This window comes from Crassostrea angulata, chromosome 7, assembly GCF_025612915.1.
Source record: "Crassostrea angulata isolate pt1a10 chromosome 7, ASM2561291v2, whole genome shotgun sequence".
NCBI lineage: Eukaryota > Metazoa > Mollusca > Bivalvia > Ostreida > Ostreidae > Magallana > Magallana angulata.
Window position 1 is genome coordinate 40,314,140 of NC_069117.1, and position 12,794 is coordinate 40,326,933.

The following is a 12,794-nucleotide window of genomic DNA, read 5'->3' on the forward strand; positions in this document are numbered from 1 at the left end:
CCCATGGGGCCACACCGCTCACCTGAGCAATAATGGGCGTTCAAAAGATATTGTGCCATATGGTCCCTCGGTAGAATAACAAAAAATAAATATTTTAAAGTATTTGATTTTACGCTTATTTTTGCATACACGTAATCTTTGACATTGTACCTTCATGAAATACTATTTTTTACCAGAATAAGAAAATCCTACGCAAGATATAAAACTAAACATTTGGTAGGGGTACACTGTTAAGTTGTTAACTTCCAATTCCCTATAGTTTCGTTCGCCCCCCCCCCCCCTCCCCCCCCCCCCCACACACACACTTTGTAAAGCGATCAAAATAAATGAGAGCATATAGGTACATTTTTTTCATCAACTACTTACTAGTTATTGTATTTTAAAAAAAAATATATAATAGTTATTGCTTTTTATTTAAAAAATCCTACATGTATAGATGTGAAAAAGAAAATTGTACCTCAATGTGCTCAATTCCTCAAATTAAAAACATTCAAAAATTTAATTTGTCTTCTCCATTATAATTAAATGACTGTTATTTACCTCGCGTACAAACCAGGATAATTTTCCGCTGTGATATTTTCTTAGGAATAGCAATAATTACTCTATCCCCGCAACAGAAATGTGTCAGAACTATGGAAACTGTTTTAAAGACGTCGATTTTATTTACTTGTGGTAGATTTCACATTATTTATTGTATAAAGAGGGGGCCCGAGAGAGTAGGTATATACAGAATATCATTTTTTTATTTTGTTTGTACAAGTATTTAACACACTCTAATTCATATAGAATTTCTAATGTTCAACCAAAATTTCAGCGTCAATCGTAGAATTATAAGCAAGATACAGAGCCCACAGTTCGCCTAGGTTTGAGTCATATTTTGTTCACATGAGTTTAACTTGGTATTTCCTATTCAGTATTTAAAATGGAAAAAAAGAATGGCCTAAGATTTTCAATTTTTTTATTCACTCAAGACCAGTTCACTGGTATTTGAGGTTCAAAATCAGTTTATACAAATGTACACAAACACAGTCAAGGATCACATGTACAGTAGGAGTAATAATGACGAAGAAAGGGTAAGTTTACAGTACAATAAGTTGTTTAAGTTGGTTGTTGACTTTGAAAATTTTCTTTAAAAATAATGACAATTTTTTTACTTTTTTAATCTTTAGTTTTTAAGATCTGTGTACAAACATAGAATTGTGAGCAAATCTCTGTATCTTGCTTATAATTCGAAGCTTAATACTCAAATATGGTTAGTAAATAGAAATTGTAAACACTTAAACACAAGAAACATGCACTATAACAAATAAAGATCACAATTTATTTTTTCGAAATGAATCATATATATACATGTATATATACCTATATATTTCCGTCAGCGGTATCAAACTCTATTTAAACTGAATAAACTCGAGAAAATGTCGAGCATCTTAACAAAACCTATTGCATTAATCTACCATTACGCAAAAGATAATGCCGAATTACCGATAGAATGAATTGTATTTCATTACTTTTTTGATACATCAGATTTTGCTTAATTTGCGCAGGTAAACAGTTAACTGTTTGATTTACCGAAGTCTAGATCTCTGTTTGATTTGATACGTAAAAATCACGAAATACAGACGATAGTTCCCAGGTTACAAAGCATAAATAATGAAAACAAAACGAAACTCAGAACAAGCTCAACACCAACGTCATGTGTGAAAACTGTCAACGCATTGAAATATTTAGCCTCAATTTACTTCCCAAAATCGGCACCAATATATTTTGCATGTTTCAAAAATTTCCCTTCATACGCGAACTGTTGTACAACAAGCAAATTCATCATAGTCATATCGACCCTTTTTCGTATAATGTCATGGCTGCTTTAAACAAAGAACCTCGTTTTAGAAGTATGGAATACGAGTCTTGGTAAAATGGGTATGCAATCCCGGGCCGTGGCAAAATAAAAGCCGAGGCAGATCGGCAATCGTCAATTCCAAATACGCATTTTTTGCAGCAATATTTACAGCGAATACAAATATACTGGTCCATCAAATATCCTGAAATTTTAATAAGATTGGCAGATTAATAACTGCCAATCTTTTGTTTTGCCCAGGCCAAGTCTTGCCTACCCATTTTACCGGATACCGAACCCAAAGCTATTAAACTGATTGAAACACGCCTTTCCTTTATTATTATTTTCGTAATAACTCAGATTTGAAACAGAATTTTCCCTTAATTTTTGCAATTTATATTTTCCTTCCCATAAGGATAATTTATGCTAAACTACGTTGAATTGGACTCAGTAGTTCTTGAGAAGATTTTTAAAAATGCACCCCCCTTTTTCTACAGTTTCAACGTTTTCTCCGCTTTGAATACAGATCGGACTTTTATTTCTGCAATTTATATTCGCCCTCCCATAAGGATACTTTGTGCCAAATTTGGTTGAAATTGGATAAGCGGTTTTAGAGAAGAAGTTCAAAATGTAAAAAGTTCACAGACGGACAGCGGACAAAATGAGATTAGAATAGCTCGCTTGAGCTTTCAGCTCAGGTGAGCTAAAAATATTGATACGGCCCTAACACGCTTCCGTAATTTGTTCATGAAATTAAATATTCAATGAATGTAGGAACACTCAATCACTGCATCGTTTAATTGGTTGTGGAACACTGATATTTTAGTAACCGAAAAAAAACTTTAAAACTGCTCCTTTTATCAGAGACATATATACTGAGTATATATTTCAAAACTCCTGAAGATTATAATGAAACCGGTAGAGTTTTGAATCGGCTTTCTGTTATTTTTTATTATTTAATACTTGTGTGGATTAACTTTACTCATTTTGGTGTATATATATATATATATATATATATATATATATATATATATATATATATATATATATATATATATATATATATATATATATATATATATATATATAACACAAAATATATGTTATACATATGTCTCTGCTTTTATTAAAATTATTGTCAGTCGAAAAACGCGAAAACACCTCTGTCAACATTTTATATACATGTATTGATTGAATTCCACAAAAAAATCATCAAACAAAGTGGCAAATATTGGCATTAATCGGAAATTTGACTCACCGAGTCTAATATACTATCGGTGTCGGCGTCAAGACCTGGTTGAAGTTTTTCTAGCAGGTCCAGTGGGTCCTAACTTTCCCATGTTTGAATGGATGATGCATCTGGTGATACTGATGCACTCGACAAACTTTGATCCTGAATCAGATCCATAAGTTTCAAACGCTGAAGGAGGTTCAGGTTTTCGGAATGGGTTGAAGTTTTTGGAGCAAGTGCCTTTTGAAGACTCTATACAAGTATAATGTTATTTTTGGTTCTATTTTCACAAAACTTTGCTAGTTGATCCATGTACATGTACAACTTATGATTCACACGACTTGCTTTTACGAGGGGCGTTCAATAGATATTGTCACCGTTGTTACAAAAATAACACAATAAGATATTTTTTGTTATTTTTTAATGTTTACCTTAAAAATACTCTCCTTTAACAGACACATAATTTCAATCGATTTACTCAAACTTTTAATGCATTTATAAGATTCATTTTCTGGGAATGGTATGCTAGTACAGATAAATGGAAGGGCTTAAAGCATTCCTCGAATCATACCATGTGGTAATAACGAAGAGTGATCAAAATCAAAAGTCCGTAGCAAAAACATACAAAACAGGAGCAGATCAAACTCGGTTCTCTAATAATTTTAGAAGTAGGATCAGGTGCCATGGAGGGTAACATCCTCCGCTGACTGGTCACACCAGCACATCTTTATCCTGACAAGTGCTGTTTTAAATTAGGAAAAGGAAAAAAAGTCATAGGGAGACAAGTCGGATGAATATGGAGGAGTGGGTAAAACCTTTTCTTTTTCAAAAAATTATCTCACAATCTGGGATTTAGGTGCTGGGGTGTTCTATTGAAGAAGTTAGATGCTGCGAATTCCTTATTTTGGTGTCTTCCTTTCGTAATGTTTTTTTATACATGTCTGGTGATTGATTGATTGATTTGGAATAGCAACTTGAAATAAAGGACCTTTACCATGTCTTTGCACTTTCAATGGCATTGTTTTGCTGAAACAGGATGTTTTGCCTTTTTTAGTCAACCGCATCTTGTTATCAATTTTCCTCTGAGGTTCAAAATAATTTATTCCTGTTTCTTTCCCCGTAACAATTTCAGAGAAACGTCGTCCTTTGCAATTTTTATAGATTTTAAAGAGGTTCGTTCCTCTGTTTTTGGGTAGCCATTTTGGGTCACCTCTATTCTAGAAAGTACGCATCATACATTGATTCTACTCATAAATTCAAATTTTATAATATCAGTTAAACTATCTTAAATAAAGTAGTAAAGGAAAAATAATATATTTATAGAGTTTAGTTTGGGACTTTATTTTGTGGCGGAAGGTTTTTAAGAAGAAAATGAACATTTTTCATAACTCAGTTGTTTTAGAGTACCGTCACTTAAGCTTCCTTATTATCCCTATTCCTTATTAGAATTTAGAGTACCGTGACTTTAGCTTCCTTATTTTCAATGCAAACAAAATTTCCAGATAGTTTGTGCATCTTCATATCTTCATTTTGTTACGAAAAACATAATTTTACTATTTTTCAATATTTCTATCAACACATATTGGCAAATTTTTTTATTTATTTTTTTTTTTAATCAATTTATTAATTTCATACAAAAACAATTATCATAATGACAAAGCATGAAAGTTTTCAAAAAATGTTAAATGACATAAATTTAAAAAAACTTATCTCAGAGAGAGAGAGAGAGAGAGAGAGAGAGAGAGAGAGAGAGAGAATTATGTAAATAAATGTTGCCATATTTCCCATCTGTTATTTAATTCATTCATTTTATTTTCCACACCTGCATATTGGCAAATTTAACTTTTATTTCATAAAAGTCAAGGAAAAATGAATCCCAATTTTGCTTAAAATCAGCTTATTTCATGCCATATCTCAAATTTTACATAATAGACCCATACTTTTTGTTTTATTTTCTGATATTTTAAGATTTTTCTGACAAATGTAACCTAATTTGAGAACTTTTAAATAATTTCATTACATGTTGAATTGGTAATGGATAAATATAGCGTTTTATTAGTGCAAAAAGGTTAAAATATCAATTAGGTGAAGAAATTGTACCAAAAAAAATAAGGATAATTTTAATTTCATTTATTTTGAATAGTATAAATTTGTATTTGATGCCATGGTTCATTCCGATAATAAAATAAAGGGGGAAAAGCGATTTATGTGCAATCTGCATTTTCAGTGCAGAAAGGTCATATCAAATACACCGTAGCGCCAAATGAAGCTTATACTAGACCCTAAATTTTTTTTTTGAATTTTGGTTAAACTATGTGTGTAGATTTTTTAAGAAAAAAACTGTAAGACTTTTGATCGCAGGATCCAACGTCCCTAATTAGTTGCTTGTACACAATTCGACCCGCTTTAAAATAAAACTTTTGAATAGTCAAGGACATATAATAAATTTATTATTATAACCGTAACTTGATCAAAAAAGTCGTGGATCACGTCTCGTTGCCAGGCGCTGATCATCGGATCAAACTCGACGCTTCTTGTCTCATTTGATCTGATGATCTGCGCCAGACGAATCGACTTGATCCGACTCTTTGGATCAAGTTACTAATATAATAATATTTGTTTATACCAAAATAGATCTACTAATCATGAACTCTTTAAACTCAGTATCTTTTACGTTTTTATAGTACCTCTTATTTTATACAATCCTTTCTATCGTGTTGTAAAATGTGTGCATTCCATATTGAATTAAATAACACATTGTACTTTTCATTTAAGTTTTTTTTCAATTATATTTCATCTGCCCGTTTCTGTAGAAAATCGATGGTTTCGAGTTCATTGATTGATGTGATTATGAGATATCTTGATTAAATCTGTATATCTATATTTAATGGGGATCAGGAGAGAGACAACTTTTGCATAGGAATATATTGAAAAGTCTTTAAAAATTAGTAATGAATTGTTGGATATAAACCTCATATTGGAATGATAAGAGAAAATCTCGAATACAACGTCATAGTACAATGTATATTTTAAATATTGATTTTCATTCACTGACTCTGCATTGAATGAAGTTTTTTCACACCTCAAGAGTGAAATTTTTATATTATCTAAGTCTTTTCCCCTAATTTTGGCTTTCAAAAAATATATTTCGCAGGGATTGCTTTTATGTCATTGGAGGACATTCTGAAAATATCTAAAATTATCTTGCACACAGAGGAAATATCTGTTTTGTGTGTGTGTGTTAATATTCACACTACTGAAAAACAAAGTTTATTCATCGAAAAATGCGTGTTGGATTGTAATTTGTATCGTTTGATATTCCCATCAGTGCAATGGCTGACATCTTCTCTTTTCTAATATGTATTGAAATGCATGCACTGAAGCAAACCCCCCCCTCTCTCTCTCTCTCTCTCTCTCTCTCTCTCTCTCTCTCTCTCTCTCTCTCTCTCTCTCTCACCCACGCACACACACACACACACACACACACACACACACACACACACACACACACACACACACACACAAATATCAAATTTATCATTGATACATAGAGAAAGTATTTTTACTACAAAATACCGTAAGACACTCAGTGAACTAATATTATGATATTCCACTTTTCTACTTTTTTCTAGGTGGCCCGCAAGAGATAAATGTTTTGCATTAAGATCATACATGATACATTCTAATGTCGCAGTCTGAAAAAAATCAATTTCAGATTTGCAACACAAATTGGCATTATTTTCCCTCTCTCTTGGTAGCATCGCTGTAGCGATTATATAATGAAGCCTTGGAAATTTGGGCGCAGCTCCGATTTACCCTAAAGTATATGTAATTAACGGCTAAATAAATTTTTCCATCTCATGAAATTTATATCAATAACGGTTTATTTTCTTCAATTTTGCCTGGCAAACTAGAGAGGCCGGGCTTCAAGTAACCAGTTTAATAAATACAGGTACTGGAAGTTTGACAGGCATATGGTTAACATCTGTAGCCCATGTTCGTTGAAACTATACCTTTGCTGTGGTTTCCTTTAGATTTAGTTTGTAATTGAGGGGACATACAAATATATATCGAATATATATTAATGTTCTCTATTTTCAAAAAAGTAGATTTATTTGGAGGGGATTTTAAACAATGTGCTGAACCAAACTGATAAATCATAAAAAAAAGATAAATAAAAAAAAACAACGGGGTTCCCAAAGATGTCGATTGATTTAAACTTAAACAGGTGAGTAAACATTAATTTTCTACTTTAATTTTTACAATGTTGTACAAGAATAATTACTTTTCAAAGTTTTGACATTCATTGGTCAAATGCTTGGAACGATAATTTATCTATTCTTGATTTGTACTAAGTTTAAATTGATCTTTTTTCGTTGTGGTTTAAGTTTATTTTTGTTTATAAATATGCTTTTGATTTTTATTTTTTTTGGGAAGGAGATGTATATATACTGTATACATGGAAATATTCGAACGTTTTATTTTCGCCCCTTTCGCCTTCGTTTACTGTGGATTAATTTTAGAATTGGGGAATTTAAATGTCTCAATTTAACTCTCTTTAACTCAAATATGTCTAAGCGAAGTTAAAACCGGTGGAACTATTTGCAGAAGTAGAAAAGCGAAAATTACACAGGGCAAAAATTACCCCTTTTTTTTTGTTTTGGGAGTATTTCTATATTTTATGGATATAAAAATGTAAAATATACTTAAGAGTCCTAAACACAATTGGACCTATACTATTTAATGATAACATCATAACACGGAGATCTAATTGCATTGGGAAATCAGTTTTACATTTGTTCGAAGCGGAACGTATATGGTACTAAAAGCAATCCTGACTCACAGAACCCGAGCTCGAATACAACAGGGAACTCTGTAACATACATTGCACAAGAGTTTAAAAATTTTCATTTGAATTTTCCCAACTCTTCTACTTTGGACGACCATTTCTTTAGTCAACTATAAAATATAATAAACACCAGTTTGTGCCTTTTGTGTTTTCAATAGGTGTGGAGGATCCTTTTTCAATCTAGAATATGCTCCAATTGGGTGCATTTTTGATACCAGAACGAAGTTAATTGATCAATACTTACCGTTACACGCAAATATATACATGTATAACAAGATATAACAAGTTGGAAACCATTGTATCATACCTAACTTTAGACCACCTTATAATTATGAATCTAACAAACTTTTGTTTTCTTGATTTAATTTCAGACGCATGTTACTAGCATATTTCCAAATTATTGATTTAAGGAATAAAAAATCATTCTTTGGGTATCGTGGGGTGATAATTTTGGTTGTGGCGTGTTCAATTTTTAAAAAGTTCGAAGGAATTTATAATAGATTTGATCATACCACGACCGAAATTATCACCTCCAAATATTCAAAGAATGATTCCTTATAACTTATATTAATACAATTCTCCGAAATATTCTTGCACGATTAAATCATGTATTAAAATGTCAATAAGCAAACCTCGCTTGTGCCCCAATTATACGTCATTTGAATTTATTTGACTGTATAGTTCAAAATCGATAAGTTGTGTTATCACAGGCAAATATACCGAAAATGTAAATATGTCATGTTGAAAGTAAAAAATAAAAACTAATATCATCCGTACAAAATATTACATTGAACGAAATATACGTACGTCGCATACACATACTTTTGTCCCTTTTCTTAATCGTTATGTCAAAGAGAAACCCAAATGAATTTTTGCTTCGACCTGTCAAAGTAACTTTTTTCCAAAATGAAAATCTTTTGTCGAAAACGCCATGAATGACTCGGCAATTACGACCAAAGAAGAGGGAGATGTGACTGAGTTATTTTCCTTGTATGTCACCATCCCTCTAGGCGTTCTGTTGGCGGTTTTGGTTGTCCTCGCAGCGACTGGAAACGCTCTTACTATCATAGCATTTGCAAGGGATAAAAGTCTGCGGACCGTGTACAACATGTACTTGGTTAACCTGGCCGTCACCGATTTTTGCCTCGGACTTTTCAGCATGCTTGTCTATTCAGTATATACTCTTGCTAGTTATATCTGGCCATTTGGCTACCATTTCTGTAAGGCCTTTCTTGTGGTAGACTTCACGCTTTGTTTAGAATCCATCATTACTATCGTAATGATCAGCTTCGATCGTCTGCTTCTATTGAAGCACGGGCCGCATTACATCGTGAAAGAGACAACGAAGAAAACGTTAATCAAAATTTTCGTTTCTTGGATACTGTCGTTTTCGCTATATTCGCCCGCCATCATCGGTTGGGACTTATGGATGGGAGAAGATATTAACGAACCGGGAGATTGCGATGTGCAGTTTGCCTACCATTTCATCTTCACTACAGCGACGGCCATCATCGAATTCGTCATTCCATTGTTCGCTGTGACCATAATCAATTTTCTGATATACCTCCAAATAAGAAAACGGACGGTCGTTTCTCCACTACCCAACGGAAGGAATTTTTCATCAAAGCCAATTACAGAGCAGACGACAAGCGCAGAAGAAAGGGAGAAAACCCGCAAGGATATCAAGGCTGCGCGTTTTCTTGCCATGCTCGTTCTCGTTTTTGCAATCACCTGGGCACCTTATACAATTGAAACTATTATCATTTCTTTCTGCGATAGTTGCATCGATACTTACTTCTACGAGTTTTTGATGTGGTTGTTGTGGGCAAAATCGGTGATCAACCCCTTTCTGTATGCTCTGAACAGTGCGTTGTTTTATAAAAACTTTAGAAAACTTTTAAGATGTCGTAAAAAGCGTAACAATGCTAACCATACCTCAACTGTTGTATCTCATGTTGCCTCGTAATCAGACGAGTATGCTTCTCTCGGATCAAAGCACAAAGCCCAGTATGGGATAATGCTTAGAATATAACCTCTTGTGTTTTAATCAGTGTTGATAGTATACACATTGTGCTTGTTAAGACTAGTGTAAACATCAATGCAAACCAGGCAAAGAGGCCCAACAACGTTTCGATTTGCTGAAGGTAGATTGAACTGGCTTTGGCCAAACCTATTTATTAACTGCATAGTGATTTATGTTTTTATTTTTATTAATACATGTATTATTATCATTCTTATTATTAGTATTATTATTTTGTATAGTTTGTTACATTTCATTAGGATGCCAGTAAAGTTGCCAAGTCATTGGCATTTTAAATTAGTTTTTACCATGTTTATTTGCGCCGTGCTAACAATCAAAATAGAACTAATGCATTGCACACCTTTAAACTGGATATTTTTATCATTACATGTACACCCCTGCGAATGTTATTGTCATTTAAATTTTAGACCACGTGGTTTTATTTGACCCTTTCAGTTTCGCAGTAAAAATCGTGCCTCGTGTTTATAGTCTATCTTATAGAATCTAGGTACTTGTTGTCAAATATAAATTCTAGACGTATATTGATTTTAAACTTTATCTTCATTAATTGTACAATTTTATTTGAAAATTTTACAAATGGAGATGTCACTGCGTCCTGACGTCGACGGAGGCGTTCTTACAGAGCTTCCACGGCGTGTTACTGCGTTTCCACAGAGTTCTACTTGGCGATTGACTGCGCTCTCGCTGAGTATCCGCCGAGCGCTCATAACGTGCCAGGGGGTTTTACCGCGCGTCCACGGCGTGCTCTGCGCCCTGACCGCGTCCACAAGACGTTCTTTACTTTTTGGTAGGTTAAGGTTAATATGAAACAAACAAGAATTTACAACTAGTAAATAAGTGATATAAAGAAGTTTTATTTTTAATGAATAGGTAGATTGTAATTGAAACGTAACTACTTCTAAATAATTTGTAAAGGACTAGGACAAAACTCTATGTAGTCAGGTCAACAAAAAAAGATCCGTTATTAGTTGTTAGAAAACATAGAAAGGATGTGAAAACACCAGAACCAAACGGCATGAATTTCATCTACGCCCTTCGATAGGTTCTGGAATATTAGCAAATGCTACTTTTTACATAGTCATCTACATCCAGTTTGATAATTACTACATCGCTTGCTATTGTACAACAGCCATTGTTCAAGTTTTCGTGGTCTGGATGACAAAGCACTAGAGGCGCCGTGGGCGCGCGCTACAAACGCGACGAAAGGCAGAAGAAACGTCAGGAGAGCGCGATGATCCCAGCAACAGCTCTTTGGGGTTGCTGTGTGAACGCAACCAAATGAAAAACAACTTGTTCAAACGCTGTGGATGCTCAGTGAGAGCGCAATAGGGACGCAGTGAGATCCCAATGGACTCGGAGAGGTCTCGCAACTTATCACTGCGTCTACACTGCGATTAGCTGCGTTCCTTGGACGCGAAAACGGAGCTCTCGTGGCGCTGTTGGAGACTTTACAGGGTTGTCACTGCGACCTCACTACGCTTCTAGGGCTTGTTAATCAGATCGCAGAGCCACGGTGCGTACTTTGTGCATGTTCAAAGTGCGCGCCGTCGCGTGGCGTTCTAAAATGTTCAAGGCGATCCCACCGTGACGGACAAAGATGCCGTTGCGTTGTTGCAGCGCTGTAGGGGACTCTACTGTGTTTACCTTGGCGTTTTTCATTATTTAAGGACGCAGCGGGGTCGCCGTGAGGACGCAGCTCCGGTGTGTCAGGGGTTTTAAAATCTTATTAAACTTGTTTTCAGGTCAGACGACACGTTCCTCAATTTCATATAATTTTTCCAAGAATTGGTTATTGATTTATCGCTACTTTGACAAGCTTTCTTACCAAAAATTAGAGTTCCTTAGCAAGTATTTGCACAAGATACTAGAGTATGCAATTTTCTATATAATACCATTGAAAATACACTTGAATTTTTGATATAAAATTGATATTGCATCTATATAGGGTGAATTTGAATAATTCAAAATAAGAGAAACTGAGAAAAGGAAATAAGATATTTTTAATTTACATAATTTAAATGCATAACTGATTTGTTAAATTTAACATTTTTCTACTCTCTTAAAAATGCGTAACGCACTGATGAAGTTTTCCGGTCAATTTTTTCTTTAATAGAAAGAATGATCAATAGAAAAATTATTATCTTCATTTCTTAAATGAAAAAATATAGATTAATACATGTAAATGGTTATACCTCAGATGCTTTTGATATACGTGTATGTTCATTATAAATGCATATGCATAATATTTTTAGACCAACATGAGCAATCTGACCTTGGCCAGTGACATCGAGGAGGAGGATGATGATGAAGACCCCCTCTCCGTGACAACTGTCACGACCATAATCATCTCGTTTTGTGATTTCTGTGTCAACATGAATCTTTATGAGGCCTTCATCTGCTATGGTCAAAAGCGTCACTGAACCCTTTTTTATACACCTACAACATTGCTAGATTCGCGAAGAATTTCCAGAATATTATTGGTTTGTGGCAAAAAATCACTGAGGCACTGCCACTACAAACTCGAAACCATAAGCCATTAAAGTTGTTGACTTTTTCATATTACCAGAATCTTATTCATTAGATTACACGGAAAAGGCATTCAAGTTGATCTTTCTTTATTTCATTGCGCATTTAATTGTTATAGACAGTTCAAGTTAATCACTAAATAATAGAAGAAGAAAGTACAGTTTCTTTCAATATTTGCCCTAAAATTCAAAAGTGTTTTTTCATCTCATGAAAATACACATATATTATTTTGAATGTGAGTATATATAAAGTACCAAATTATACACTTTTATCTTGTTCCAAAAATAATTATGAGATTTTGGCAAATTTC

General features: G+C 33.8%; 1 protein-coding gene across 1 annotated transcript; it reads left to right on the forward strand.

The window, feature by feature from the left end:
• The first annotated feature begins 8,848 nt into the window (after positions 1-8,848).
• LOC128191146 (histamine H3 receptor-like) lies at positions 8,849-10,186 on the forward strand. The gene has a single exon (XM_052863208.1). The coding sequence runs from the start codon at positions 8,849-8,851 to the stop codon at positions 9,881-9,883; it is 1,035 nt and encodes a 344-aa protein (XP_052719168.1). The 3' UTR covers positions 9,884-10,186.
• Positions 10,187-12,794: the final 2,608 nt, after the last annotated feature.